Source organism: Myotis yumanensis, unplaced genomic scaffold (genome assembly GCF_028538775.1).
Source record: "Myotis yumanensis isolate MYYU_CA2020_CCGP unplaced genomic scaffold, mMyoYum1.0.hap1 SCAF_17, whole genome shotgun sequence".
NCBI lineage: Eukaryota > Metazoa > Chordata > Mammalia > Chiroptera > Vespertilionidae > Myotis > Myotis yumanensis.
Window position 1 is genome coordinate 888,595 of NW_027223768.1, and position 22,573 is coordinate 911,167.

The 22,573-nt window shown below is 57.5% G+C and overlaps 1 protein-coding gene across 4 annotated transcripts in view; it reads left to right on the forward strand.

Moving 5' to 3' along the window:
- Nucleotides 1-22,573, forward strand: part of RIPOR2 (RHO family interacting cell polarization regulator 2) — a 56,803-nt gene that overhangs the window by 25,117 nt on the left and 9,113 nt on the right. For 2 of the 4 annotated variants that reach the window (XM_070397563.1, XM_070397565.1), the window contains exons 2-15: nucleotides 482-608; nucleotides 2,516-2,671; nucleotides 3,570-3,648; nucleotides 4,236-4,259; nucleotides 5,261-5,314; nucleotides 8,372-8,521; nucleotides 10,283-10,346; nucleotides 12,707-12,750; nucleotides 13,949-14,074; nucleotides 14,384-14,532; nucleotides 16,143-16,272; nucleotides 16,908-17,057; nucleotides 18,463-19,125; nucleotides 21,316-21,494. In XM_070397563.1, the coding sequence (XP_070253664.1) occupies nucleotides 482-608; nucleotides 2,516-2,671; nucleotides 3,570-3,648; nucleotides 4,236-4,259; nucleotides 5,261-5,314; nucleotides 8,372-8,521; nucleotides 10,283-10,346; nucleotides 12,707-12,750; nucleotides 13,949-14,074; nucleotides 14,384-14,532; nucleotides 16,143-16,272; nucleotides 16,908-17,057; nucleotides 18,463-19,125; nucleotides 21,316-21,494 (2,095 nt within the window). The other 2 variants (XM_070397564.1, XM_070397566.1) reach the window with 2 other exon arrangements.

The following is a 22,573-nucleotide window of genomic DNA, read 5'->3' on the forward strand; positions in this document are numbered from 1 at the left end:
TGACCGGGAATCCAACCGTGACCTCCTGGTTCATAGGTCAACGCTCAACCAGCCGGGCATAACTCAATTTTTTTAAAAAAAGGATTAAAAGGATAAGAGCCAAAAATGTCCCCGATGTGAAAAAACACAGAGCTTACGGCTTTCTCTTGGGGAGAGTAAAAAGCTCCTGTGGTGTAGAGAAGGAACCGTCAAGGAGGTTGATTTGGAAGGCGTGGTTGAACCTTGTTTAAAATTACATATATCCCTGCGGAGCCCTAGCCTGATGATTGTGCGGCGTTTATTTTTGCTGCTGTCCCGGGAGGCCGGCTTTATGTCTCCGCACCTGAGAGCCACCCTCTGGCTCAGGGAGAACTCGGGGGGCGGGGTCCCAGCCCCCAGGGCTCCTGACTCACCGCCTGACCCCGTGGCACCGGCCTCGCTGCTGACACGCGTAGGGTTGTCTGCCTGAACCTGCCTGACAGCCGCCATCTCCGCCTTCCAGGGCTGCCGGCCAGACTCCCCGAGATCATGCTGGTGGGAACCCAGTCCTTCTCGCCCGGCGGGCCCAACGGCATCATTCGGAGCCAGTCGTTCGCGGGGTTCAGCGGCCTGCAGGAGCGGCGGTCCAGGCAAGTCCGCGGGGCTCCCCTGGGGTGCGGCTGAGGAGGAGCTGAGCAGAGCATCTGTGTGCACGCGGCCTCGTCAGCGTGCATGTGAGCGCGCACACACACATACACGCACACACATACACACACACACATACATGCACACACACATACATGCGCACACACACGCACACACGTCTTACTTTCATCTCTGCCTTGGAAAATATGTCAGCCACCCCAATGAAGCACTGTTGTTTCTTTTCTTTTTTAAAAAATATTTTTAATTGATTTCAGAGAGGAAGGGAGAGAGAGAGAGAGAGAGAGAGAAAGAAATATCAATGGTGAAAATCATGAATCTGCTCCCTCCTGCACATCCCCTACTGGGGATGAAACCCGCAACCCGGGCATGTGCCCCGACCGGGAATGGAACTGTGACCTCCCGGTTCATAGGCGGACGCTCAACCACTGAGCCACGCCGGCCGGGCTGTGACCTTTCTTTTCTATCATTCAGCGTTTCTCCTGCAGAGGAGGTGGCTGAGATATAGGAAAAGCTACGAGTGTATGGGGATAGCTCTCCCTACTCCCACCCCTCCCGTTTTTAGGTCTTTTCAGAAATATCACCCAGGAGCCTCCAATGTTTGAACCCGTTTGGCCGCTCCGAGCTACAACAGATTCGCCTTTTCCCAGGCATCCGCCGTTACAGAGCATTTTCTAGAATCTCCTCCAGTTGTGATGTCATCCCCACTGAGGGCAGATGTCCTTTCGTGAGGTTTTTCCCCCTTTTTTATTTACTTTGGGGAATACCTAGGTCACACATGTGCCTGTTTGCGGGTGGATATTTGCATGTTTTTGTACAAAACAAGAAAGACTTGTAATTTATCCATTGCAACATCAAATGTTGTCCTTTTCTCACTAGTTTGATTTGCTACCTTTTTTTTCTTTTTCACCTTTTTGACCCCCTTCACTTATTGACCTCACCACCCACCGCCACCTCTGGCGACCACCAAGCTGTCTCTGTCTCTCTCGGTTAGGGGTGTGTGTGTGTGTGTGTGTGTGTGTGTGTTTAAATTACACATGTAAGTGAAATCACATGGCATTTGTCTTTCCCTGTCTGACTTCTCTCACTCAGCATAATACTCTCTAGGTCCATCCATATTGTCGCAAAGGGCAAGATTTCACTCTGTTTTATGGTTGAGTAATACTCCGTTGTATCCATGCCCGTCACAGTGTCTTCATTCATTCATTCACCTGTGGACCCTGGGGTTGTTTCCACGTTGTGGGCCTGTCCATGACACTGCAGGGAACACGGGGTGTGTAAATCACTGTGAGTTAGTGTTTTTGTTTCCTTTGGAGAAATACCCAGACATGAAATTGCTGGATCCTGGCTGCCTCCACTCACAGAGACATTGGGCTTTATGTTAAACCCAAACCTAACGTACTCCGTGAAAACAGAGCTTAAGAAAAACCCATCAGTCCAGCCCTGTGTGCTGTGCTTTCACACTACACAGCATTAGCCATTTGTCCTGCTTATGGCTCTTGATCACAAAGTTAGTCATTCACACCCTAGTCTAATTTAGTAGACGTTCATGCCTGGCGTTGCTGATGCACATGGTTTTTTTTTTAAATCAGTGTATATCCTTCTGCCTGTTTCTTATTTCCACCTGAGAGCATGTGTCCTTGGTTTCCTGTGGGGTCCCAGTGACATGATACATTTTCACTCGGAGTGTTGTCACCTGACTGGAGGAAAGCACAGCCCGGCAACGCTTCCAGATTTCAGCAGTTACATCTGCCAGGAAACGCAGTGTGTGCTGGCTCAGCAGCGTCCTTCCCCCAAAGACACAGACACAAACCCGAGATGACTGAGAGGCGTTTTCTCCGTGGAATTCCTTTGGGCGCCGGAGCCACAATTTCTGCTCTTTCTTCTTTCACAGGTGTAACTCCTTCATCGAAAATGCTTCTGCCCTCAAGAAGCCTCAGGCCAAACTGAAGAAGATGCACAACTTAGGGCACAAGAACAGCAGCCCCCCCAAGGAGCCGCAGCCCGCCAGGGTGGAGGAGGTCTACCGGGCCCTGAAAGGCGGACTCGAGTAAGAGCGCCAGCCTCGCCGGGAGCCCACCCTTTCTCGGTCCTAAAGGCTGGGGGCTGGGGGCCAGAGGAAAAACGAATCTTGCGAGATCATTTTAAAATGTCCGTTTCTATAGTAGATATCTTATTCTTCTTTTTGAAAAAATACATTTTTACTGATTTCAGAGAGGAAGGGAGAGGGAGAGAGAGAGATAGAAGCATCAGTGATGAGAGAGAATCATGGATCGGCTGCCTCCTGCACGCCCCACACTGGCGATGGAGCCCACAACCCGGGCTTGTGCCCTGATGGGAATTGAACCCTGACCTCCTGGTTTATAGGTCAAGGCTCAACCCCTGAGCCACGCCGGCCGGCGTATTTTATTCCTGCACCGCCATCGAGGAAGCCTTAGGTTAATCCCAAAGGTGGCGTTTGTTGGGTTCGAGGTGATGCCGGTGACAGCGAGGAAGGTGAAGTAGCCACGTGTTTAACTGGCCCCGGGGAGTATTGGCTTCCGTGTAACACTGTGCACAGGAGGCCTGTTTCAGCGCTTGCTGAAGACGGTTCTGGAACCTTCCCGGCTACATTCTCGGCCTCGTTTGCCCAGAACCCACCTGCCCGCCTGCGTGGGAACGTCGCCCACCCCAGTCAGTGCTGTGGAGCCAGACAGAGCTCTGTGGCCTCCCCGCCCGCTGGTTTTTCTGTGCCGGCGCGCGGCCTCGTGGGGGTCTCCTCGGACCACCTGGGCGGTCCCGGAGGCAGTGCCAGAGCCTAAGCTGAGCGACTGGGGAGCTGCAGCCCCTCGTTCCCCGCTGACCGCAGAGCCAGCTCCGGCCCTGCCCCGCGGAGGGAGGCCAGCAGCCCTGGTCCATCCGCAGCGGCGGCCGCGAGTTCACAGCAGCACGTCCTCTTGTGTTCGCAGCGAGTACCTGGAGGTCCACCAGACGGAGCTGGACAAGCTGACGGCGCAGCTGAAGGACATGAAGAGGAACTCCCGTCTGGTAGGTGCCCGCGTCCCCGGGTGCTGACTCGTGGGGGGTTTGTTTGCTTTAGTTTGTGTGTTTTTTTGCAGGTTTGTTGTTTTTTGGGTTTGTTTGTTTTTTGTTGTTTTCTGTTTGTTTGTTTGTTTTTGGCTAAGTGTTTTCTCCTACTGGATGGAGGTGGATACAAAGAAGAACCTTCCAGAAAAGAGGACCCACCCTGGCCAGTTTGCTCAGTGGTTAGAGTGTCAGCCTGCAGACTGAAGGGTCACGGGTTCGATTCTGGCCAAGGGCATGAACCTCGGTCACAGGCTTCGGTTGGGATACGCGCTGGAGGCAGTCAATGGATGGGTCTCTCTCTGTCTCTCTCTTAAAACAATGGAAAAGTATCCTGGGGTGAGGATTAACAAAAACGAAAAGTACTCTTGCTGGGATTTAAAATAACCCAGATTTGTCCTCTTTTAAAGCAAATGTCAGAAAACCCAACAGAACCTCACGGCTGGTCATTGTCTCCCTGACAGTGCAGACACGCAGACCCAATGCCTCTGTTAATGTCAGTAGCAGTCTTGCAGAAGATACGTTTTAATTATTTTTATTTTCCATTTCAGGGTGTGCTGTATGACCTGGACAAGGTAAGTGACCGTTCTGCGCTGGGGGGGACATAAGCCCGAGGTCCCCTCTGAGGGACAGCGGGAGCCTAGAGAGCGGTGACTTTTCTAAGCCCAGAAAACCCGTGCCTTTACCTCTGAGTTTGATGAGTAGGTGCCGCGCTCTCCAGACCCAGTGGTACTTTCATGGAAACGCCCCTGCTCTGGGCGTCTCAGTGCTGAGAAGTTTAAGAGGTTCCCAAGCGCTGGGAGGCCCTGCCCCGCCTTCTGTGTAAATACCAGCCACCGCGTCTCCCCAAATCGGAGGGACCTGATCGGAAAGTGCACCCTTACCTTGTGCTCCGCCAGAAGGAACCGCAATCGCAGTGACCTGTGACCCCGTTTCCCTTTCCCTGAGAACGGGTGTTCTGCCCCCCGTGACAGGACCCTTCGAAGCCCATTTTCAATGTGGGCCGTTGTAGCCCACGCGCTGCTCTCTCCATGCCTGTGTGCGCGCCCTTCGCGCTGGATCACGGTGGGATCTGCTCGTGGCATCTGAGGGGGTGGCGAGAGGCAGCACGTGCAATAGTATCTGTAACGGACGAGAGGCGGCACGAGACCCACCGAGACCCTGTCCGACACCCACAGGCGTAGCGATTGGACGACGCACCTCAAGTTCAGAGACACGGAGTGTGGAGCGAAGGGCGTTCCTCTCCGAGACGATAACATGTGCCCGTTGTTGGGGGGACTCGGGTCTGTTCCAAGGTGATGCCGTCCCCACAGAAACCCAGTGAGGCGGCCTCCCGGGCGCGAATCACAGAGTCCAGAGGCCGGGCAGCCCATTTCTCAGCGTGTTTATCCAGGGTAGACGTTTAAATGCCCTTCAGATTCATGCTGGAGACGCTCAGACAGCAGAGACAGGAGAGGAGGACGCCGAGCGTTGCGCGGGCCTCCCGAGGACGAGAGGGGAGAGGCGGCCGGTCGCAGGCCTGGACCGTCTGCGCTGTGATGACTGTCCTCGCTCACACGTCTCCCTTTCCTTCCAGCAAATTAAAACGATCGAACGGTACATGCGGCGCCTGGAGTTTCACATCAGCAAGGTAACTGCCGCCCCGGCCTTTGCCTGGTTTTCGGTTCCTGGTCAGCCCACCTTTGGCCTGAGCTTGGCCGGTAGTTCAGGGAGGATTTCTTTATTATTATTGTTGTGGTTGTTGTTATTATTACTGATTTCAGAGAGGAAGGGAGAGGGAGAGGGAGACACATCAATGATGAGTGAGAGTCATGGACCGGCTGCCTCCCGCACGCCTCACACTGGGGATGGAGCCCACAACCCGGGCCTGTGCCCTGACCGGGAATCGAACCGTGCCCCCCTGGTTCATAGGTTGACGCTCAGCCTCTGAGCCACGCCGGCCGGCTGGTCCCCAGCACCCTTTCCTTTCCAGCCCTGTGACGGGCTTACACGGGGCGGCCACTCCTCTGCAGCTCCCACTCATGACCCCGCGACCGGGGCAGAATGAACCGCGCCCTGCCTGCGAAGCCCGCTCAGTAGGACAGTGACGCCCATGAGGTGCTGGTGGGGCCGGCGAGCTCGGACAGGTTGCTCTGTTTAGTTTGAAAAACAGCAGGAAGGCGGCTCCGGACGAGGCAGGCGGTGTTTCTCCATCTGTCCGTCCCGTGGGTCCCGCCGTCTCGGAGCCGGGAGTGCTGTCGGCGGCAGGTCCCTGCAGGCCGCCAGCAGGCCCATCTCACGGGGTGAGGCAGCTAATCCGCTCACTTGCTGAGGCACCGCTTGGCTCACGGACGCACGCAAAGCCACCCTTCCTCCTGGAGCGTGACTCCGTCTGGCTCAGAGAGGCTGACACGTAACGAAAACAGAACAAACTTCTCTCTAAATCAGTGGTTCTCAACCTGCGGGTCGCGATACCTTTGGCGGTCGAACGACCCTTTCACAGGGGTCGCCTAAGACCATCCTGCACATCAGATGTTTACATGACGATTCATAACAGTAGGAACATCACAGTTATGAAGTAGCAACGAAAATAATGTTATGGTTGGGTCACAACATGAGGAACTGTATTTAAAGGGCCAGAAGGTTGAGAACCACTGTTCTAAATGCAAAGGAACAGACGGAGCCGCTCAGGCTAACGCCAGGGCCCAGCGAGCGGGTTACGGTCATAGAGACACCTGTGGGGACAGGGGTCGAGGGGCGTCTCCGGAGACCCCAGAGGGACACGCCCAGCGAGCAACCATGGAGGCACCGTGTGCGTGTTCCTGCATGTTGATGGCGCACGTCCCGCGTCAGAACGCTCGGGCCATTCATTTGAAAGTTCGGATTCCCGGCCCAGCCCTGACCCAGTGAACCCACATCTCAGAACCCCCAGGCCCGGGGCCTGGGCTCCCGAATTTACCCCCCTCACCAGGGTGTCTCAGCTTCGCCTTAAAGTACAGCCACCGCCCTCCATGCCAGTCCCCAGCCCAGAGATGCTGTCAGCAGACAGGCCACCCCTCCAGGCCTTGCCCCCTCCTTCTTTTTTGTTTTAATCCCCACCCGAGGGTGTTTTTCATTGACTCTAAAGAGAAAAGGAGAGAGAAACATTGATGTGAGAGAGAAACATCAATTGGCTGCCTCCTGTAGGCACCCCAACTGGGGATCGAACCCACAACCTGGGCATGTGCCCTGACCAGGGGGTCGAACCCACAACCTGGGCATGTGCCCTGACCAGGGATCGAACCCACAACCTGGGCATGTGCCCTGACCAGGGATCGAACCCACAACCTGGGCATGTGCCCTGACCGGGGATCGAACCCACAACCTGGGCATGTGTCCTGACCAGGGATCGAACCCACAACCTGGGCATGTGTCCTGACCAGGGATCGAACCCACAACCTGGGCATGTGCCCTGACCAGGGATCGAACCCACAACCTGGGCATGTGTCCTGACCAGGGATCGAACCCACAACCTGGGCATGTGCCCTGACCAGGGGTTCGAACCCACAACCTGGGCATGTGTCCTGACCAGGGATCGAACCCACAACCTGGGCATGTGCCCTGACCGGGGATCGAACCCACAAACTTTTGGTGCACAGGACGACGTTCCAACTCACAGAGCCACGCCCCAGGGCCAGGCCCCCCCAATCACAATCCATCGGCCCCCAGAGCGAGAGACGGTCTGCTTCCCGAGTGGGGCAGCTCCTCTTCGCAGTGGCTGTTGGCCTGAGGGCAGCGTCCCGGTGGTTGTGGAGCCGAGAATTCACAAACACCCTTTGCAGTAAGAAGCCTCGAGTTGCCCTTTAACAATAAGCTGGGCCTGAGTGTGTGACTGTCACCTGTGACGCTCCCTTAACGTAAAATGACGATGGCGCGTACAAGTCTTCACCTTGCCCGGCCGCGGGGCTCAGGGGCTCAGGGGCTGAGCGTCAACCTAGGAACCTGGAGGTCACGGTTCCATTCCCGGCCAGGACACAGGCCCGGGTGCGGGCTCCATCCCCAGTGAGGGGCGTGCAGGGGGCAGCCCATCCATGATTCTCATCATTTATGTTTCTCTCTCTCCCTCTCCCTTCTTCTTTGAAATCAATAAAATATATATATACATTTTTTAAAAAATAGCAAAGTCTTCAACTTGGAGGGAAGCTTATAACCACCCCTATTCCTGTGTGCACAGGAGGCGCCAGCATTCATTGCCCCACACCTGTGGCGTGTACAGGGCCCACACGTGTCCCATGTACAGGTAACCCACACCTGTCACATGTACAGGTAACCCACACCTGTGGCGTGTACAGGGCCCACACGTGTCCCATGTACAGGTAACCCACACCTGTCACATGTACAGGTAACCCACACCTGTGGCGTGTACAGGGCCCACACGTGTCCCATGTACAGGTAACCCACACCTGTGGCGTGTACAGGGCCCATACCTTCTCCCATGGGCCACCCGCGTGCCGTTCCTTTTCACCTTCTGCGCTTGGGAGAGTGACTCGGAGGACAATCGGTTTTGACGTGGGAAGGGGCCCTCGTAGCGAAGGCCACAGTGACGGCCTCCCTCTGAGAGGGTGCCCTTCTCCCGGAGCCCCCGTGAGCTCAGGACCAGCGTGTCCGAACCACGGGCTCAAGCGCCATCAGGACTCATCGCCCTGGCTTCCCCCCTTGATCCCGGCAGGTGGACGAGCTCTACGAAGCCTACTGCATCCAGAGACGCCTCCAGGACGGCGCCAGCAAGATGAAGCAGGCCTTCGCCTCGTCCCCCAACAGCAAGGCCGCCCGGGAGAGCCTGGCCGAGGTGCACCGGAGCCACAAGGAGTACACGGAGGTGGGTGCACCGGCCCGCGGCCACCTGCGGGGACCGCCCAGAGCACGCACGGCGCCCTGCGCCCATCTCACTCTGCTCTTCACACAGGAGTCTTACCCTTTGTCTCTCTTGCTTTTTTTTTTTAATATGTATATTTTTATTGGTTTCAGAGAGGGAAAGAGAGGGAGAGAGAGAGAGAAACATCAATAATGAGAGAGCATCATGGACCGGCTGCCTCCTGCACTGGGGATCGAGCCCGCAACCTGGGCCTGTGCCCTGACCGGGAATCGATCCATGACCTCCTGGTTTATAGGTCGACGCTCAACCACTGAGCCACGCTGGCCGGGCTGCATGCCCTGTTTTTTTCCATTTACACGCACCCCCCGAGCGTTACCCCGAGAGCTGACAGGCCGTGGTGGAGGTCACCCCGCAGTCGGTTGTGGCGAGCCCTCCTGCCTGGCGGCGCTGGCAGTTGGCAATGTCCCGCCTGTCCCTGCAGGAGGCAAAGAGGCCGGCTGCCCTGGTTTCTGCCTGTCCCCTGGGCCGAGCGCGTGATGCAGGGAGGCCTGTGCCCTCGGGGTGACCGGATACCAGTGCGTCCGATGAAATGGCTGAATTATTAAGGCAGCGCTTCTCCCGGCCCCTGGGGCCTCGCTCAGAGGTCAGATTTCCCGGGTGACGTCATCAGCCCGGGAGCGTCTGAGGGACAGTCCCCAGAGGGACATCTGCCTCCGCCTCGGACGGCGGGGACCTCTTAGGTGACACACAGGGTCACTTTGTGGGTTTTGTTTTTGAATATATTTTTATTGATTTCAGCGACGAAGGGAGAGAGAAAAACATCAGTGATGAGAGAGAAACATGGATCAGCTGCCTCCTGCAGGCCCCTCACTGGGGATCGAGCCCACGACCCGGGCATGTGCCCTGACCAGGAATCGAACCCTGACCTCCTGGTTCATAGGTCAATGTTCAACCCCTGAGCCACGCCGGTCGGGCTCACACGGATTTCTTAATGGTAACCTCTGTAACATGCGTGTCCCCCGCATAAGCACATGCACACCGTGACCCCAGCTAAGAAAGGTGAGTCATGCTGCAGCATCGCCTCAGACCCCGTGGTTCCACATCCCCCCTATTTGGCCCCATAGTGTCTTGTTTTAGTTTCTCTGTCTTTAAAGTCAGGATACAACCCAGGTCCATGGAACACCTTCCATCCGGTTGTCTCTTTCGTCTCTTTCGTCTACATCCCCCTGTGATATTGCCCTTTTGTGGAATTCAGGCCGGTTCTTATCGGATACCCTGCATTCCAGCGCTGGCCGGTTTGGCTCAGTGGTGGAGCGTCAGCCCACGGACTGAAGGGTCCCGGGTTCTGTTCCGGTCAAGGGCACGTACCTGGGGTACAGGCTTGGTCCTGGCCCTGGCTGGGGCACGTGCGGGAGGCAACCCATCGATGTTTCTCCCTCTGTCGCTCCCCCTCCTTTCCACTGTCTCTAAGAATCAATGGGAAAATAGCCATAAAAACATCCATAAAAACAAAAGAGCATGCCCGCATTCGGGATCGTTGGTTCAGGATGTCACCTAACTTGTCCTGTGCTCGCAATGTCCCGGACGCGGCGGTGTGCTCCGGCCTGGGTGGAGCGTCCGGTGAAGAACCTTCCTGGGCGGCAGTGGCTCAGTGGGGACGGGTCGGTGCGCCCTGGGTCCGGCCGTGCGAGCGCCAGGGGCTCTGGGCTGACCGGAAGCTGCCCAGCCCTGACCAGCGCCGTCCCCGCCCCTGTCCCCTCACAGAACATGTGCACCATCGAGGTGGAGCTGGAGAGCCTGCTGGGCGAGTTCTGCATCCGGATGAAAGGTACTCGCAGCCACGCTGTTCCTGAATCCCTGCTCAGCCCTCCCTCGCCTGTTCACTGAAACCGAATCTTAGCCGTGGCCGGTGTGGCTCAGCGGACAGAGCGTCTGCCTGTGGACAGAAGGGTCCCGGGTTCAATTCTGGTCAAGGGCACATACCTGGGTTGCAGGCTCCTCCCTGGTCCAGGCCCTGGTTGCGTGCAGGAGGCAACCAATCGATGTGTTTCTCTCTGTCTCTCCCTCTCCCTCCCACTCTCCCTGGAAATCAATGGGAAAATATCCCCGGGTGAGGATTAACAACAACAAAGAAACTGAGTCCCAGGGCCCTTGGTTCCCAGGACATCCGCCACAGCCTGTGGCCTCAGGGACGTCCTGAGGCAGCTGAGTGGGCACGACACTGGGTTGCTCCCAGGAGGGGACCTGGGAGCGGTGGCAGCCAAGGGGCCCGCCCACCCGGTCTGCAGCTGCAGGGCTGCTGGGCCGGGGGTGCTGGGCCAGACCTCCCTCCCCTGGGGACCTGGCCACCCTGTCAGCAGCGTCCCAGCCGCCATGGGCTGCCTGTCAGGGACGGAGACCCCTCTGTGGCCCCCACACCTGCACCCCGTCCCTGCCCCGCTGTCCTCTCTCCTTAGCTTCTCTCGGGGGTCTCTCAGGCCTGGGGCCGCTCCCCCTTTTCATTGTAGGTTCATCGAGGTTCACGTCCCTCATCTCACACAAAACCCCAACGCGCGGCTGGGCAGGCTTCCTGGGGACGCCCCACGGAAACGGCCCCCCTAGATAAGGGAGCCCTCCCGCTGCCAGGAAACCCCCAGCGTTGCCATGAGCGACCTGCTTATCTGTTGTTCATTCTGGGAAAAAGAGCCGCCCCACACACCCACCGACACAAACAGGCTATTTCACAACACGCAGACCCGGCCGCCACTTCCGCTGCCACACCCAGCACACTTCCCCTTCCCCCCAACACAGATGGCTTGTGGAGGGGGGAAGAGGGGATAGCAGATGAGACGATGGGCGAAGAACCAGTTTGGCTCAGTGCATAGAGCATTGGCCTGCGGACTGCAGGGTCCGGGTTCGATTCTGGTCAGGGGCATGGGCCTCAGTTGCAGGTCCCCAGCCCTGGTCAGGGTTCGTGCAGGAGGCAGCCAGTCGATGTGTTTCTCTCACATCGATATTTCTCTCTGTCTCTCCCTCTCTCCCTTCCACTCTCTCTAAAAATCTATGGAAAAATAACCCAAAAAACCCAGCTTACTGCTGTTGGCCAAGCACGAGGCTGTGTGCATCTGGGTGGCAGGCCCTTGGCCTTGAGTCCCCACAACCTCCTGGAGGAGACGGTGGCTGAGCCAGTGCCGTCTACTTGGTGCAATAGTGACCGCTGGCCCAGCCACCTGGGGTCAGACCGCCGGAGGCCTGGGGATGGGAAGGGTGCCCACACCGGCCTGGGAGGAGGCAGGCTCCCCAGTGTCACCTCTGAGTGAGATCGGGGGGCCCGTCTGGCAGGTGCACAGCCCAGGACAGCGCCCACCCCACAGGGCGGGGCTCAGAAAGGACCGGGAGTGTGTTCTTGACGCCTGGTTCTCCCTGGACGTCAGGGTGGCAGCCCTAGCACGCTGGCGGCTGCTGCCACCTATTGGCCGGTCGTGGCCACGGCGGGTGCTTTGTTAGGCCTCCCTTAACCTTGGCGTTGCCTGTTGGTGTGCCCCTCTCATGATTTTTGATTATTTGTTTATTTATTTATTTATCTTTATTTTAGAGAGAAAGGGAGAGGGAGAGATAGAAACATCAATGATGAGCCCTGGCTGGTTTGGCTCAGTGGATAGAGCGTCGTCCTGCGGAGGGTCCCAGGTTCCATCCCGGTCAAGGACACAGGCCCGGGTTGCAGGCTCAATCCCCAGTAGGGGGTGTGCAGGAAGCAGCCAATCAATGATTCTCACCATTGATGTTTCTATCTCTCTCTCTCTCCTTCTCCCTTCCTCTCTGAAATCAATAAAAAAATATATTTAAAAAAAGAAGAAACATCAATGATAAGAGAGAATCATGGGTTGGCTGCCTCCTGCACGCCCCCTACTGGGGATCGAGCCTGCAGCCCCAGGGACGTGTCCTTGACCGGGAATCGAATCCATGACCCTTCGGAGCATGGGCCAGCACTCTAACCACTGAGCATACCGCCCAGGACACCATACCAAAACATTTAGAGTCATACAGAAACGCCACCCCAGTAGCTCCCCCCACAGAGGCCCCAAGTATTACTACACGAGTTCCCAGAAGTCTGACCCTCCGCGTGAGCGTGTCGAGGGGCCGGTGTGCGGGGTCGTGAAGCGGGAAATGCGTTCCGCACCTCACGTCCCGACTGCTTGCCCTTTGCAGGTCTGGCCGGCTTCGCGCGCCTCTGCCCCGGGGACCAGTACGAAGTAAGTGCCGTGTGTGGCCGGGTGTCGGGATGGAGGCCTGAGGGAGAGGGCTCGGTCTTCATTGCTCCGCTCCTTAAATTCTGTTTCATTTTTACACTTGTTCTTGGGGGGATGAAGCCAACAGGAACGTTTGGAGAGTAACACAGGCCCTTGTGTAGCTTCTCTCTGGACCAGGGGTGGGCAAACTTTTTGACTCGAGGGCCACAATGGGTTCTTAAACTGGACCGGAGGGCCGGAACAAAAGCATGGATGGAGTGTTTGTGTGAACTAATATAAATTCAAAATAAACATCATTACATAAAAGGGTACGGTCTTTTTTTTTTTTTTAGTTTTATTCAACGGGCCGGATCCGGCCCGCGAGCCGTAGTTTGCCCACGGCTGGTCTGGACTCACTGAGTTTAGCAGGTGCCTCGATGGCTGTGTTATTACTGTTACCGTCACCATCGTTGTTATTGTTTTGCTGAGCTCTCGGGAGGGACGTGCAGACACAGTGATCCTTCGCCCCTCCGTTCTCCTAAGACCCCATCGACCCAGGAACGTGCACACAGAAAAGTTTATGGGAGTTTATTGAGCCAAAGCAGGACCTCATGGTTGAGATGCTCTGGAGAGTGGTCGTTCTGCAGCTTATTTTAAATGTTTTTATTGATTTCAGAGAGGGAGGGAGAGAGAGAGAGAGAGAAAGAGAGAGAGAGAAAATCATCAATGATGAGAGAGAATCATGGATCAGCTGCCTCCTGCACGCCCCACACTGGGGATCGAGCCTGCAACTCGGGCATGTGCCCTGATCAGGAATCGAACCCTGACCTCCTGGTTCCTAGGTCGATGCTCAACCGCTGAGCCACGCCGTCTGGGCAAGGGACATCTTATCTCTTGCTCTGACCGCTGAGTAGATTTTAGCAGATGCCCATTGTCTCTGTCCGGGCTGGGACTGGGAGTCAGTCCTGGCTGTCCTATGGAAGTGGGACTGGCCTGGGAAAGAAGCAGGACATGTGAGCAGACGGGTAGGGGCGACGATCTTTTCTAAAGAAAGAGCTCCCACCCCGGGCCTTCCAGACAAGACCCCCCTCCCGAGGTCTCCCCACTCAGTGTCGGCTCCACGCTCGGAGCCCGGGAGTTTGGGAGGGAGGACGGTGGGGAAAGAGGGCGGTGTTCGGGGGTGGAGGCAGGTGAGGACGCGTGCCCGTTGGTGTCTCCCCAGATTTTCATGAAGTACGGCCGACAGCGGTGGAAGCTGAAAGGCAAAATCGAAGTCAACGGCAGGCAGAGCTGGGACGGAGAGGAAACGGTGTTCCTGCCCCTCATCGCTGGGCTCATCTCCATCAAGGTACAGTGTTCCCGGCGGCTGTGGTCTCCTGGGTGAGCCTCGCTGGGTGAGCCTCGCTGGGTGAGCCACGCTGGGTGAGTCTCGCTGGGTGAGCCTCGCTGGGTGAGCCACGCTGGGTGAGCCTCGCTGGGTGAGCCACGCTGGGTGGGCCACGCTGGGTGAGCCTTGGCTAAGTCCTCAGGCTCCTCCTGCTGCCCAGTCCATGGCAACATCAGCTCCGACATCAGCTGTGGTTCAGAAAGAAATGACCGCAGTGTCCTGCCTGTTGCTCCGCGGTCCTCCAACGCCTCCCCTTTCGCTCCCTTCCAGGTCACAGAGGTCAAAGGGCTGGCCACCCACCTCCTGGTGGGCAGCGTGACCTGCGAGACCAAAGAGCTGTTTGCAGCCCGGCCTCAGGTGCTGGCCGTGGACATCAACGACCTGGGCACCATCAAGCTGAACCTGGAGATCGCGTGGTAGTAAGTGGCCCTTTGCTGTTTCCTCAGAAGAAACAGGTGGACAGGCTGTGCTGACCACAGGGGCTCCTTCCGGAAGCCACGCGTGGGCCCCTCCAGACACTGTGTCGGGGCCCAAAAAGAGGCATATCTAGGTGTGCAGGTGAGCTGCAGGTGTGCGGGTAGACTGGAGGTGTGCAGGCCGGTGGTACGTGTGCAGGCAGGTGGTAGGTGTGCAGGTCGGTGGTGTGTGTGCAGGTCGGTGGTGTGTGTGCAGGCAGGTGGTAGGTGTGCAGGCAGGTGGTATGTGTGCAGGTCGGTGGTGTGTGTGCAGGCAGGTGGTGTGTGTGCAGGCAGGTGGTGTGTGTGCAGGCAGGTGGTAGGTGTGCAGGCAGGTGGTGTGTGTGCAGGCAGGTGGTACGTGTGCAGGCAGGTGGTGTGTGTGCAGGCAGGTGGTGTGTGTGCAGGCAGGTGGTGTGTGTGCAGGTCGGTGGTACGTGTGGAGGCAGATGGTATGTGTGCAGGCAGGTGGTACGTGTGCAGGCAGGTGGTGTGTGTGCAGGCAGGTGGTAGGTGTGCAGGCAGGCGGTGTGTGTGCAGGCAGGTGGTATGTGTGCAGGTCGGTGGTGTGTGTGCAGGCAGGTGGTAGGTGTGCAGGCAGGTGGTGTGTGTGCAGGCAGGTGGTAGGTGTGCAGGCAGGTGGTGTGTGTGCAGGCAGGTGGTATGTGTGCAGGCAGGTGGTAGGTGTGCAGGCAGGTGGTGTGTGTGCAGGCAGGTGGTAGGTATGCAGGCAGGTGGTAGGTGTGCAGGCAGGTGGTGTGTGTGCAGGCAGGTGGTATGTGTGCAGGCAGGTGGTAGGTGTGCAGGCAGGTGGTATGTGTGCAGGTCGGTGGTGTGTGTGCAGGCAGGTGGTAGGTGTGCAGGCAGGTGGTGTGTGTGCAGGCAGGTGGTAGGTGTGCAGGCAGGTGGTGTGTGTGCAGGCAGGTGGTAGGTGTGCAGGCAGGCGGTGTGTGTGCAGGCAGGTGGTATGTGTGCAGGTCGGTGGTGTGTGTGCAGGCAGGTGGTAGGTGTGCAGGCAGGTGGTGTGTGTGCAGGCAGGTGGTAGGTGTGCAGGCAGGTGGTGTGTGTGCAGGCAGGTGGTGTGTGTGCAGGCAGGTGGTAGGTGTGCAGGCAGGTGGTGTGTGTGCAGGCAGGTGGTGTGTGTGCAGGCAGGTGGTGTGTGTGCAGGCAGGTGGTAGGTGTGCAGGCAGGTGGTAGGTGTGCAGGCAGGTGGTATGTGTGCAGGCAGGTGGTATGTGTGCAGGCAGGTGGTGTGTGTGCAGGCAGGTGGTATGTGTGCAGGCAGGCGGTGTGTGTGCAGGCAGGTGGTATGTGTGCAGGCAGGCGGTGTGTGTGCAGGCAGGTGGTAGGTGTGCAGGCAGGTGGTATGTGTGCGTGATGATGACTGCTGGTCCCTCGAGTGGTTCTTACACTGAGCTTCCTCTCATCTTGGCTGATTTTCTGACAAACCCCTGGGCCCCGCCCCTCCCCTCCCGCTGGTTAGAATTTCCTTGAGTGAAACCAGGTGCTTCCGGAACCAGCGGTCGGTCAGGCAGGTGCCTGAAAGCTCACCTCCGGGACCTGCTGTTTTCCAGCCCCTTCGACGTGGAGGACGTGACCCCGTCCACCGGCACCGGGAGCAAGGCGGCCGCCCTGCAGCGGAGGATGTCCATTTACAGCCAGGGCACCCCCGAGACGCCCACCTTCAAAGACCACGCCTTCTTCGTAAGTTCAGTGTGATTCTGGGCTGGAGACGTGAGCCCGAGGCCGTGCTGGCCTCGTGTCCCAAACACTGACCCCCTGCGATAGGGCCTGACCCTGCGTTAGGGCCTCTCGTCCTCTCATCGTTCCTAGCGACGCGGTTCTCAAGCTCACCCCCTACTCACCCAGCGACACCCCAGCTGCCTCTGCTGTGCGCACAGGTGGCCCCGCTGCCTTCCTGCCCCTCCCCCGCGCTCCCTGCCGCTTTGGTTAATAACACAGATTCCTCCCGAACCTTCTCTAACAGCAGCATTTTTTGTTGTCCTGTTCATTCTCGCCCGAGGATACTTTTCCATTGGTTTTTAGGGAGAGCGGGAGAGAGGGAGAGACCGAGAGACAGTTTGATTGGTTGCCTCCTGCAAGTGCCCCAACCAGGGCCGGGGCCGGGGAGGAGCCTGCAACCGAGGTACATGCCCTTGATGGGACTCGAACCCGGGACCCTTCGGTCCCCAGGCCGACGCTCTGTCCACTGAGCCACACCGGCTGGGGCACGATCAGCATTTTGCCGCCGCGCGCGTGTGTTCTAACCTGAAACGCTTGCCGAGACGCTCACCCTAACCTGTCCCTGCTCTCCCTGTCCCCGTCTCTCGCTCCGGAAGCGGTGGCTGCAGCCCTCCCCGGACAAGCCCCGGCGGCTGTCCGCCCTGAGTGCCTTGCAGGACACGCTGCTGGCCAAGCTGCACCGCAGCCGCTCTGTGTGCGACCTGCCCTCCCTCAGGCTGAGGCCCAAGGCCGTGCTCGAGTCCTATGTGAGTGCGGCCCAGCGGCCGCGGGGCGGGGGCTGCGTGCTCTGCTTGTCTCCTGCTTGTCCTCTGTCCGCTCCCTGGGCGGGGGCTCCGTCTTGCATGCAGTTGGTGGGAGAGCCCTTGTGTCTTTCTCGTCTAACCACCTGCTTCTGTGCTGTGGTTCGTCTCCGCTGCTGTGAGGACGCCCAGGGTAACGGTAACGAGCGTCCCCTTTTTAAAGTGACACAGTGACACTGAGGCCCGGGGGGACTTGATGGCAAGTACCCGAGTCCTTGTGCTCGGTGCTCACCAGGAAGGGCTGGGGAGGAACTCGGGCTTAAACCCACGTGACTAGCGCTGTTTCCTTTAAAAAGGTTCTTCGTTCACTGGTCTCAGTTCACTGTAGTGTTTGTACCAACTTAATTAAAGCAGAACGGAGCCCGGCCCGCGGGGCTCGGGGTCAGCGTCGACCTGTGAACCAGGAGGTCACGGTTCGATTCCGGGTCGGGGCACAGGCCCGGGTTGCGGGCTCGATCCCCAGTGGGGGGCGTGCAGGAGGCAGCTGATCAGTGATTCTCTCATCATTGGTGTTCCTGTCTCCCTCTCCCTTCCTCTCTGAAATCAATAAAGATATATTTAAAAAATAAAATATAAGCCGAACAAAGTATTACATCTTTTCAATGAAATAGCATGTCTTTCAAGCTAGATGCCAAAAAAAAAGGGGTTTTGTTTGTTTGTTTTTGTTACAAAGGCGTTCAGTTTATGCTCATCGGAGTCGGCTGTTCTCACGTTCACGTCCCCGGGTTCCCGTGCGCTCCTCTCCATACGGTAGTCGATGTGCAGTCTCACGCACAGGCCGGGGCACACAGTGTTTTAAGTTGGTGCTGTTACCGCTACGTGTGGCTGCGAAGCTGTGAGGTCCTGGGATCAGGGAACAAACTCCTGGCCGGGCCCAGCCTTTCCCCGGGAAAATGTGAACTTCCACCCGGAAAGGGAGGTTTTTAAAGGCCTGTTTGCTGTAGCTGGACACACACACAAAACCAACAAACAAAATGCTACTATGATGAGAGATCTGGGTTTTTACTTATTTTATTTTTTAAAAAGTAGTTTTATTGATTTCAGAGAGGAAGGGAGAGAGAGAGGGAGAGAAACACCACTGATGAGAGAGAATCCTGGATCGGCTGCCTCATGCACGCCCCACACTGGGGATCGAGCCCGCAACCCGGGCATGTGCCCCGACCTGGAATCTAACCATGACCTTCTGGTTCACAGGTCGACGCTCAACTGCTGAGCCACACCAGCTGGGCTGGCTTTTTATTTTAATTGTGTTACAGCTTATTTGGAAATCAACCACACCAGACATCTCACCTGTATTTAAAAATAACACGAAGAGAAATTTAAATGCTAACGGGATGCCTCTCTCCCTCAGTCGAACCTCCCGGACGACACCTTCGAGAGCGACAAGGCTGCCGAAGAGAAGAGGCCACTGTCCCTCAGCTTCGACGACCTGCCCAACGGGGACTGTGCCCTCCCCGCCAGCCCGGCTGGCTCCCTCGCCAGCTCGTGCCCGGCCCACCCCGAAATCACCGTCACCCCCGCCGAGCTGCACCGGGGCCAGAGCACCGAGGACTCCGGCTCCGTGTCCTCCAGAGGCTCCTCGGGAGGCGGCCCGGGGCCCACGCCAACCCCGGAGGAGGACGCGGAGGGGCTCCCGAGAACCGAGGCCCACCCGGCGCCCCCAGGGCCCTCGGCCGGGCGCCTGTTCCTGGAGAGGGCCGTGGCGGAGGCGCTGCTGCGGGAGTCGGACGAGGCCTCGGAGCTGAAGCCGGTGGAGCTGGACGCCTTCGAGGGCAACGTCACGAAGCAGCTGGTGCAGAGGCTGACCTCGGCCGAGGCGCCGGCCGCCGCGGAGAGGCTGCTGTTCGAGGAGCCGGTGGTCAGCGGTGAGGTGGACGGCGGCCGGTCCTTCCTGGACGGGAGCCTGGAGGACGCGTTCCACGGGCTGTTCCTCGCGCTGGAGCCCCACAAAGAGCAGTACCAGGAGTTCCAGCAGCTGAGCCAGGAGATCATGCACTTGGACAATGTCCTCAAAGTAAGTGCCCGAGCGGGGACCCCGGGTCGGGGGGCGAGAGAGGGGGCTGAGCGGCGTTCCGTCTACGGCAGCGTGTCTTCAACTTCCATCCTGTCCCACCACAGAGCTCTACACAATGGCTCTTTACTTTTTAAAATATGTTTTTATTGATTTCAGAGAGGAAGGAAGAGGGAGAGAGAGAGAGAACCATCAATGATGCTGCCCTAGCCAGTGTGGCTCAGTGGATAGACCTGCAGACTGAAGGGTCCTGGGTTCGATTCTGTTCAAGGGCATGTACCTTGATTGCAGGCTCCATGGCCCGGGCCCTGGTCAGGGCTTATGCAGGAGGCAACCAATCGATGTGCTTCTCTCACATCGACATTTCTCTCCATCTTTCCCTCTCTCTTCCACTCTCTCTAAAAATCAATGGAAAAATATCCTTGGGTGAGGATTTTAAAAAGTAATTAAAAAATAATAATAAAAATAAACAATAAACACACCCGGATTGTACACGATCACGCTCTGCAGATGCCAAGCGTAGGAAAGGAGAACCAGGAAGTTGTGCCTCAGAGATGAGGGCTGGGGCGAGGGCTTTGCGCCCGCTGGCCGGCATTCCGGCAGCGGCTGGACGTGGCTCTCTCTCTTTCCCCTTCACGTTCCCAGGATGCATAGCACCTTGAGGATGAGAGACTAAATGATGCCGCCCCTCGGACGGAGATCCCGAGGGCGACTGAGCAGCTCTGATGCATGAGCACCTGTGCTGGGTGGCCTCCTGGGCGTAGAGGCAGCCCCCACCAGGCCCTTCCGCCTGTGTCCCGAAGTCGGCACGAGGACCTTAGTTCTGCCGCCTTGCAGGACTTGCCCCGTTCCACCCACCCCAGCGAACCCTTGACTATTGGGAAGTACCTCTCTCCACCTCCATGCCTGTAGCAATGGGCGTTAGTCTGTGTGTGATGTCTGCGAGTCTGTCCAGTGCCATAGGATTCTCTGGGCCACAGGTCTGCCCCCCCGTGACTCCGGGCCACGGGCCGGGTCAGGGAGGTGACGGAGCAAGGTCCTTCCAAGGCCAAGCTGGGAGGAAGCAGCGCTGCCTCTCATGGTGCCCACCATTCATGTCTCCTCGATGCAAAGGAAAATGATGTGCTGTGAATGTAGATGAGCTTTTAAGGCCACTTTCCCAGGACGCGTGGGATAGTGAAGGGCGCCCCCCTCTGTTTCTGGGGGCCGTTCTGTTCTTCCTTCAGAGCAGGGGCCTCGCTAGCAGCTCCCATCTTGGGAAGACGAGGCCTCGTGGAGTTAGAGGCGGCTCCTGTCCCGCACTGGGCCCACCTCTCCCTCCATGTCTCCTGGGTCATATTTTACTTGGGGTTCAGCTCCAGGCAGAGGGACATGGTAACTCTGATTCCCAAGATTTTAGGTTGTAATAGATGTTTTTTAACTTTCTTTTAACACGTTAAGCACCATGTCAGTCACTGGTGACTGACACTACACTTTCCGTTTGGACCTCGTCAGTCTCTGGCCGCCAGCATATTGGTGAAATCAGATATCGCGGGCTAAATGGAAAGGAAGACAAAACAGGCTTGGCACTTAATGTGTTAAAATATATTTTTACTGATTTCAGAGAGGAAGGGAGAGAGAGAGAGAGAGAAACATCAATGATGAGAGAGAATCATTGATTGGCTGCCTCCTGCATGTCCCACACTGGGGATCGAGCTCTCAACCCCGGGCATGTATCCTAACCAGGAATTGAACCATGACCTCCAGGCTCATAGGTCAACGCTCAACCGCTGAGCCACACGGGGATGTTTTTGAACTTTTTATTATAAAAATTTCCAACGGTCGTAGAGCAAATAGATAACGGACCCTCCCCCCCCCCCCCCCCCCCGCCCCCCAGCTTCCACGTGCTCCTCTCCCGGCCAATGTCCTCGTCTCGTCTTCGAGCTGCTTGCTTCCCTCTGCATTAGTTTGGAGCAAGTCCCAGAGATTGTGCCACTTGACTCATGGTTGCTCTTTTTTTAATATGAATATATTAAATGCGTTTGTTTTTAATGCCAATAAAATACAATAAAACAAAAGCTTGAAACAAAGACAGTGTCACCTGTTCCTATTGGTCAGAGCGGGTGCTGGGTCCCATCCCCTCAGGGACGCTGGCTGTGTCCCCCCTGTCGGGGTCATGGGGGACGCTGATGTGCCGGTGCCCCTGCCTTGCAGTGTAAGCCGCCCGGAAGCCGCAGCACGCCCTCCAGCCTGAGCCTGACGGTGGAGAGCGCCCTGGAGAGCTTCGACTTCCTGAACACCTCCGACTTTGACGAGGATGAGGACGTGGACGAGGGTGGCCCTGTGGGAGGTGCCGACTCGGTGTTTTCAGACACCGAGACTGAGAAGAACGGGTGAGCCTCGCCGGCGTGTGACTCTCCCACCTCCCTGCGCTGTGCCTGGCGGCCCCTCCCTCCCTCCTCCGCCCCCTGCAGCCCCGGGGTGTCTCTCAGGAGAAAGCTCCTCGGTGCAGCATCACAGCCAGGTGTCAGCCGGGCACCCAGGGCCACAGGGCACACGGGCACCCAGGGCCCAACCGAGCGTTTTGTCCTTGAGGCAAAGTGCCCAGAGCAGCACCCCAACACCTGTGAGCTCTGGTGCCCCATCTATTTACACCACGGGGATGGAGAGCCTGAGACGGGAAGCCGGGAGCTGGGCTGTCGCTGGCCAGGTGTGCGAACCTGGGACGCTGGTTGTCTCTGCCAGTCCTTGTGCAACCCCAGCACCCAGGTTCTTTCTGGAATAAAATAGACGCGACAGACTGATTTTTCCATGCGAGTGCTCATCACCATGTCACTGGGCAGCTCTGCCTTGGGCTTTTTGTTTTGTGTTTATATATGTTTTTATTGATTCTTAGAGAGGAAGGGAAAGGGGGATAGAGATGGAAACACCAATGATGAGAGAGAATCATGGATTGGCTGCCTCCTGCACGCCCCCCACTGGGGATCGAGCCTGCAACCCGGCCTGTGCCCTGACCTGGAATTGAACCCTGACCTCCTGGCTCATAGGTCGACGCTCAACCCCTGAGCCCCGCCGGCCGGGCCATGGGGCATAAACAAAGCCGGGGAGGCAGAAGGAGGCTGGACCTCCCGCGGGACCAATGCCCCTTAGCTTTTGTCCCGAGTGGAGGTCCGGTCTCTTGTTGGTAGAGTTGCTGCCTCCTTTGCTTCAGGAAGGGACTGACGAGGTCAGGAAACTGGTCCACAGGTTCGTTCTGAGCAGGACTCCTGGGAAATGGGAAATACAAACACGGTTTAATCCGGGACCCTGGGCGGGTCCCCCATCGCGAGTGTCGCCTGGACAGGTTTCTGAGACTCGGTGAGGCTGCTGGCGAGCGGTTCTCTGTGCCGAGAGCCGGGAGGCAGTTTTTCTGCCTGGCCTTTTACATCAGGCACATTGGCGACAGGCTGACTTGAGATGTGTTTGCAAGGTA